The sequence below is a fragment of the Parasteatoda tepidariorum genome, chromosome 1, assembly GCF_043381705.1.
Source record: "Parasteatoda tepidariorum isolate YZ-2023 chromosome 1, CAS_Ptep_4.0, whole genome shotgun sequence".
NCBI classification, from domain to species: domain Eukaryota; kingdom Metazoa; phylum Arthropoda; class Arachnida; order Araneae; family Theridiidae; genus Parasteatoda; species Parasteatoda tepidariorum.
In genome coordinates this window covers 54,772,811-54,780,984 of record NC_092204.1, presented here as the reverse complement: position 1 = coordinate 54,780,984, position 8,174 = coordinate 54,772,811, and the positions used below count along the sequence as shown (strand labels likewise).

At 25.8% G+C, this 8,174-nt stretch overlaps 1 protein-coding gene across 1 annotated transcript in view; it reads left to right on the top strand.

Moving 5' to 3' along the window:
* The first annotated feature begins 2,675 nt into the window (after positions 1-2,675).
* The window catches only part of LOC107444872 (protein PFF0380w), a 25,519-nt gene continuing 20,020 nt past the window's right edge, over positions 2,676-8,174 (top strand). Inside the window, exons 1-2 of the mRNA XM_071180464.1 lie at positions 2,676-2,823; positions 4,007-4,151. Coding sequence (XP_071036565.1) covers positions 2,796-2,823; positions 4,007-4,151 — 173 coding nt within the window. The 5' untranslated portion in view covers positions 2,676-2,795. The remainder of the gene's footprint in view (positions 2,824-4,006; positions 4,152-8,174) is intronic.

Below are 8,174 nucleotides of genomic sequence, written 5' to 3'. Positions count from 1 at the left end.
AGATACTCTCATTCACGCATAGATGGCAGCCCCCATAGAACTGGCAAATTGTTTACAATGTCCAAATTAATTTTTTTTTTTGCGGTTTTAAAACCATGCTAGTTGTAAATGGTTAAAAATCGTATAGTTTTATATTCATGATTTTTAGCCATACTAGCTGTAAACGGACCAGTGTTAAAGCAAAAAAGTAACAGAAAAAAGTGTTCTTTATCATAAACTTTACGGTTAATTGGACGGTAGATGGCCGGTTATTTTGCCATAATTTTAGAAAGAAAATTCGAACTGTGCAGATTGAGTACCATGAAACTTGTTTTATTGCGCTCCGAGTGAATATATTTAGTTAGAATAATATGTTTCTATGGTTGTTACCGCAAGATTACCGTTGATATACACGTAAATAAATAAATGTTTATTGCCTATTACGTTTATACAACTGTAGTACTAAATTTTCTAATTTAAAATCTTGCTACTCTTTTTTCTCAAACTTAACTGTTTTTTAATGGCATATTGATGAAAAAATTACCATATTAATGTATAATAGAATAATAAAATAGTCTTTAAGGAAAATGAAATCTTTCTTGCATTATTTGTAGTGGTTAAATAACTCGATAGAGTATAATAACTGGGTATAGTAAAATATTGTTAGATTTGCATGCTTTGCTATTTTTCCTGTATATTAGATAATATTTAAAAATTAATAAAAATTTATTTAGTTGAAAAAATGTAAACCTGAGAGTGCAAATTAATTGTATTTTAATGTATGCAAAATTGTGGCTTGCAAAAATAATCGAAAAATTTATGGTACACAGCTTTTCCCTATTTAAAAAATTAATATTGCATTTAAAATAGTTTGCGATTTCTACAGTCAGGGCATTGTCAGGACATCTTTTTCCTTATATTTCCGAGAAAGAGTGAATTTTTAATTTCAAATCTTTTCAAAATAAATAATACGATTAAAGAACGTTCGCTCGAGAAAATAGTATACACTCAGTATACACAGAATTATACGCACCAGATAAACAGTTTAAATCATTTTTCAGATAACAACGTAATCATCTCCTTCCAAATATTCGACTTGTAGTTTTAGAACTTGAATTATAATACATTTTTAATGGTAAAATAATTAATTACAAAGCAAAAATTTTTTCTCAAACAAACAGTTACATTCCTGTTTAATTTAAAATGCAGAAATATTTTGAAAATTTAACCTAATTTTTTTTTCTTTATGCATAATAAAGATGGTATATCATTCAGAGTATTTTTAATTTTTGTATACCTGAAAATTAATTATTTCTAAATAAAAAAGCAAAACACTTAAAAAAAATCTATGAATCAATCATTTACTCGAACTCGTGGCTTTAATGTTTGCACAGTATTGCTAAATATATACCAAGTTGTCTCTGAGTATAAGAAATTAGATTCTAATCAGATTCTGATTAATTCCCTGACTGGTTCAAATATTCATCTTTACACTTCCAAGAAAGTTACATGATGCATTTCAGCATTTTATCTTTTCATAGTTCAGGGTTATTAAAAATGTCTCAGCATTCTCAGACCCATAAGAGTCTGGATAATCTTTTTTTTAAATTTAGAAATTTTGCTGTCTGTAGATAAGACGACAAACGTGATGTAACTAATGCTTATGACTCACGAAGAGAAAGACAGGTAGGGAAAAAAGTAGGACAGCAAAATTTACCCCTTCTGTCAACGAGCTTTCTGAATATTTAGAACATTGAACAAACTGTATTTTATGGATAATGCTAATAATAATGTAACGATCAGTGCTTTCACTTTAATGGATCACGCAGAAAGCACTATATTTCACCTCTCAGTAACAGCTAATTTCAGGAAATTCAGAATTTTTAAGCAAAAAAAGTAATTTTTCTATAAAAATGCTCATATTTCCATGAATATTTAAGCTAGGCTTAAGAAATTTCGTGCAGTTATTGCATAATCGTAAAATAATTGCAAAAAAATAAAAATAAATAAATAACTGATGGATAAATAGTAGTTAAATAATTGTATAAAATAATTATTTCGAGTTAAAAGCATATTGCTATATGTTTTGGTATAGGGTGTTCAAAATCATCTTCTAAAGTTATAAAATGATTCTCTCAGTGTTTCTTGAGAAATATAAATGCGTAGAAGTGTTTCCATAATTTTAATTTTGATAATTCCATAATTTTAATTTTGGTAATTTTAATTCCATAACTGTGTATAAGCTTTTTCCATTTTAAGAGCTCAAAACAGTAAATAAAATACATAAATAGTAAATAAAATACACACATAAATACATAATTCTATTTTGAATTACCAGTTTTAAAAATAATTTAAATTATACCACAATTCATGTAATTAAACTGTGATAGTTATAATATTAAAATCAGATTTAAGAAAATACAGTTCTTGAGTAGTAATTTTTTAAAACTTGACATAACTTAAAGCTAATTATTTTTTTTAAATATTTCTTAATCATAGGTGATACATCCTCTATTTGTTTAATGGAAACGATCGCATCAAAATAGCAAAAGAGTCTAATGTGATATAAAACAAATATCAGTGCCCCCCCCCCGACTTTCTGGTATCGTCAATTTATCCCATTCTAAGTTGGGTGAAATAGCATAATACTGAGAATCTTCAATAAAAAGAAACAGTCTAGAATATTCTTTGCTATATAAGGTATTTAAACCGGATCTTATCTTCTGCGTAGTTTACTGCGTAGTATTAATTTTTTTAAAATTCCTGAAGGAGTAAAAAGCATAACTGATACAAAAGCCGAACCACGAATTTTTAAAATGTTTCAACGACAAGGGATCGTATTAGGTAAGTACTAAACAACTAATTAATTATTTTCCAATTTTATTCTAATTTATAAATCAATATATTTCGAAAAGCGAGTTTTAATTGTTTTAGTAGCTAATATTAGCCATTTTATATTCGAATGAATAATAAAATAAAAAGCAACACCTTCAGAAAAATAAATTAACTTTCAAAATGATTCATGCTCAAATACTTCCTTTAGTGATTTTGCACTTTTTTTGGAATACTTAAACTATTTCAATAAAAAGTACTCTGCCAGAATAGATATTTATAATCGCGTAAAAGAAAGCAAAAAAAAATTAAGGTAGAAAAGAAAACTAGTTAAAATCATTAAATTTTAATTTAATGAATTTAATTAATTAATTTATTTAATTTAATTAATAATTAAAATAAATTTAATTAATTTTATTTTAATTTAATTTTTAATTTACTCACAAACCTGTACTAATTTTATTGCTTTGAACTTCATCGAATATTTTTTCCTAATTTAAAATTTAAAATAATGTAATAAATGTTAAATCTGAAAAAAAATGCAATTTGTTTTTCTTTTTAAATTGTACACAGCAGAAAGTTATTAGATATATAATAAATTGCGATGAAGACATGCATCAGTTTCCTTTTTTCATTATTTTCTCATAAAAGTTGCCTGCTCTGCTTTCAGTAGCTGCATATGTCAAAAGTATTCATTTCTATACGAAAACTGTTAATTCCCTTTTTACTTTGCGAATAACGCATTTTTTTTTAAATTTAGAACTTATTCATTTAAATATTTTTTTCCTACTATACTCCAAGTTTTAGATAAATATAAATTATATTAATTTCGAAACCTTTCAGAACTTGTTGAAGCATCAAATATTTAAGACTTGAATGCGAGGAAATACTCTCTCAATACAAGCACAGTTGACATGAAATTGTTTGGATTAATATTTGTGTATTAAGCATATAAAAAAATTGAGGCATTGCAGATTTAATTTCAAAATTACTGCACGCTACACACAAACAATCTGAAAAGGATCAAATTGCCCTCTTAAGTTTTATTGTTTTAAATCTATGGGCAAATGTGGTCTTAAGATAACGAAATAAAATATTTTAGGATCTGCCTAAACACTACGTATTTACATTGTTATCATAAGTATCAAATTTCAAAACATACTATGTTACTTTACATTATTTCTTCGTGTTTTAGTATTTGAAGTTATTTTGATGGTTTTTTGGAATGTAAAAGGTGAAAGTGATCTTTATGATGGTCCTTTTTTGGCTTGTTCAATAAAGGTTTCACATCAATGTAAGTGTGGACAGAACGGAAGATTTCAAGAAGTATATGTTGAAAGGTTTGTCTAGAGAATAATATAATAAATTATTATTATAAAGATTCAATAAGTGTTGTAATACTACTATAGCTCAATCGCTTTTAACTTGTTTTAAAAAAATGTGAGTAATTATAAAAACATTTTATTGACTCGTTAGGAAATTTCAAAGCTTTAATGTGTCATATATGCTTTTTTAAATAAACTTTTTTCGCTTGAATTAAATTTTAAAATTATTTTTCTCGAGTGTCTTTGGCAAAAAATATAATGTAAAATTTCTTTCCATCTTTTTCTTCTTAATTTATATTCCATAGATCTTCTATTCTCATTTATTTCTTTTCGCTTTTTCAGTTGCATTTCATTTCTTCTTGAATAAACAACTTAAATTTTTATTGAAACGAGAATTTTGATTTCTTTTATAAATATAATTTGTGCAATTTGCAAACAGAAGAAATAAAAATTACTTTTTACTATAAATAATAAAAAAAATTCTTAAGAACAACACTTAGAATAGCAATTAGAAAGGGTATTTTTAATTTTTAATTTTAAAATCAGTTTTAAGCTAAGAATTGTTTAGAGAACAGTCACTTGAAGAAAAAAGATATGAAATTTCTTTATAAAAAAATTTAAGGCTTTCATTAAGACTATATAATGCATTCTTTTTCCGATACCTATATTTACAGTATACAAAACTATTGACAGTACAGAACAAAAAAGCTGAAACTTCAAAAAGTTTTGCATTTTTGGTGATTCTTGTCACCATTTTGTTTTGTGAGTCAAGAAAAAAAAAACTTAACATCCTGAATAACTCTTGATCTAATGATCGGATCTTCATGTTTTAGGACTTAAGCATAATGGTTCGAGGAAGTAACCTCAAATATGCTAATTAATTAGTGCAGACGATATTTTAAGTTCCAAAATCAGTCACAAAAAAGACTTTCCCTGAATAAACATACTTTTTTATAACGGATTCGGATTTCCGACCCCCAAAATAAAGGGGATAGCCGCAATCTGGGAAATATTGTCCCCATAGTTTGCTCAGGAGGGCAATCCAAAGTTCTGATCCTTAAATGTTAATTTTTCTTTTTACATATTTCACCATATCTTGAGAACTTTTCAATGGAATTGAAAAAAAAATACAGAATTTGGATAAACAAATTATAAAATTTGTTTATCCAAAGATAACTCAAAGCAAAAAATAAATTTTAGTAAATGATCAATTTTTTAATTATTTTATTACATAATAGATTTAAAGATTTTGAATAGTTAAGTATGCAAATTTTTTTATCTTTTTAAAGTATGCATTTAAAATGCAAAATTAAAGATTACAGTGAAATCGAGTTGATAGTTGCGGAGAAATTGATTTTTAAAGAAGTCGTACATTTAAAATTCGATTTCCCAGAAACCATTCAACCGATTTCCCTTGAATTTTTTATTTTGCCATGTAAAAATGTAAAATACGTACTTTAAAGAGATATAAAATTGTGTACCTAACAATTTCAAATTTTTCTACTCTTATTTAATTAAATAGTAAAACATAATAAATACTTACTAAAATTTATTTTTTGCATTGTATCATCTTTGTTTATGTAACTTTATAATTATCTGCAAAATGTTCTAAATTCTCTTAAAAAGTTCTCGAGATATAGCGAAATACGCAAAAAGTAAATTTACCATTAAGACGTCTCAAGTTTGGATCGGTCTATTGACCAAACTATGGAAATTATATTTTTCAGTTTGCTGCTATCCCCTGTACTTTGGGGGAGTGAAATCCAAATCCGTTGAAGAAAAGTTATGTTTATTCAGAGAAAGAACGCTTTTGTGTCTGATTTCGTAACTTAAAATATGTTCTTCATTAATTAAGTAGTATATTTGAGGTCACCCCTCAGACCATTAAGAGTTTCAGAACGTGAAGATCCGCGCATTAAATCAAAAGTTATTCTTCAGGGTGGACCGCTTTTTTTTTTGGCACACCACACATAAAATATACTATAAGAGAACTAAACTATTAAACATAATTACTCAATGCAAGTTGAGATTTAAAAAAAAAATAATTTTAAGAATTTGATTTGAGTGAAGAATTATGTATAAGCAAAAAAGAGATAAAAACTTGAAACTTTAATAAGCGTGCGCGTTTTTGACATCCGAAAACTAATGAAAATGATTTAAAGTGCAATGTGCAATTTTTTGTCTGAAAAAAACCTCCAAATTAAATAATAAAATTAAGATAATTAAGATAAATAAAAGCACCTTTTCCATCAATGCACCTGAATTGCCAGTTCACAACGGAGAGGCATTTTTAACGGCTTATGACATTTTCAGACATGCAATTCTCAATCATTATGATGTGACCTACTTCCCTTCCAAATATGTAACAACCATATTAAATCACCGCGTACAGAAAAAATTTCTTACTTACGGTGATGTATTTTTTGGGTCAGAAGTTTTCAAAATTGCTTGTAGGGTGTAATTTTTCAAAATATTTAAATTTTTTAATTCAGATAATGAAATATATAAAACAATTAAAATTGACTTTTTTAAAAATTTCGTATATCAAATCCTGTCACTGAAATGTTTTTCTGACTTAAAATTAAATAGAAAATTCTGTTTCAAAAAGTGGAATTAATATTTTATAATTTAAAGTATTTTTACAATAACGATATGAACGTTTCTAGCAGTGCAGTTACTAGAAGTATCACTCTTCAATCAAACTGAATTTTTAAGTTAGGTAAAAAAATAAATAAAATTAATTTTGATATAAATTATAAAAACACACAGCTTTTATCCTGAGTTACATCTCCAAGACGGCCCACAGATGAGATAGAGCACTGTTGACTGTAAAAAGAAAATTCTTTTTGCTCTCTAAAAAACTTTTCTCTTTAATCATAAACTTTAATTCTTGCCCTTAAACTTTTCACCATAGATGAAACACCTGTGTCCTTTTAAAATATTTTTTTCTCAAGCACTAATTACAAGCAAAAATATATGTTAGTTTTTTTTAATTATAAAAAACAGTCTCATAGCTACTAAAAAAATCCGTAAATTATCAGAAATGTACTAAATTATATCGAAAATTATTTCGTACTAAAATATAAAAACCAAAAAAAAAGTATTTTGAAATTCATTTTTAATTCATTTTAGGGAATTTATCAATAAATGGTTTTGTAAATTAAAGAAATTTCAATGATGAATAAATGTTTTTCTTAGATATAAATAATTGCAAATAATTGAAAATTTGAAAAATTATTGTTTGGAAGTGAGCCATGTTTGGAAGATTTTACCTTTAACGCAGAAAAAGACACCGGTGTTTCATGCTGTATTTCATAGCTATAAATTATTATCAAATTTTTCTCTTATATAATATTAAATAAATATAATATTTTCCACTTATTTTGATCTAAGTTAATACAAAATAAAGAAAAAAATATGAAAAGTATGTGCAATAAAAATTCTGAATCAAAAGATTAAAAACTAAAAAATTAAATTTAAAACTTAGAGTAAAAGTCCAATTGTTTTAATAATAAGTTATAATTTCCTGTAAATTCCAATTTCAAAGTTCCATCATCCCAACTGTGCATTTTACAAGTATTTTTTGAGATAACAATTCATTTTCTAACGAGAGAGTGTTTGAAATTATTTAAGCATTTTAAAGGTGATTTTTATAACTGTACTCGTTATCAAACACTTAGCAAAATTTGCTTGATTTTCAACACATATTTTGCTCAAATTACCCAAATTTAATGATTTATATCTTCACAACCAAGGCAAAATGAACAACGGTATCTTAATATATCATTTTCTGATTAAAAAAAATGAAATGTTTAAAACATATTGCTTGATTTTGTGAATGATTTAGATTGGTATCTTCAGTAAAATACTAGAATAGCCCACCGCTTGGCTACTTTTTAAAATCTCGCCAAGTTAGCAATTATTACTGGAATTAACGCTGCTTTCTGATTATAAAAAAAGAAAACAATTTAAATTATAACAAATTCATTCAAATATTTTTAATGGGATTAAAAATAACTTACTTTTAAAAAATTATAA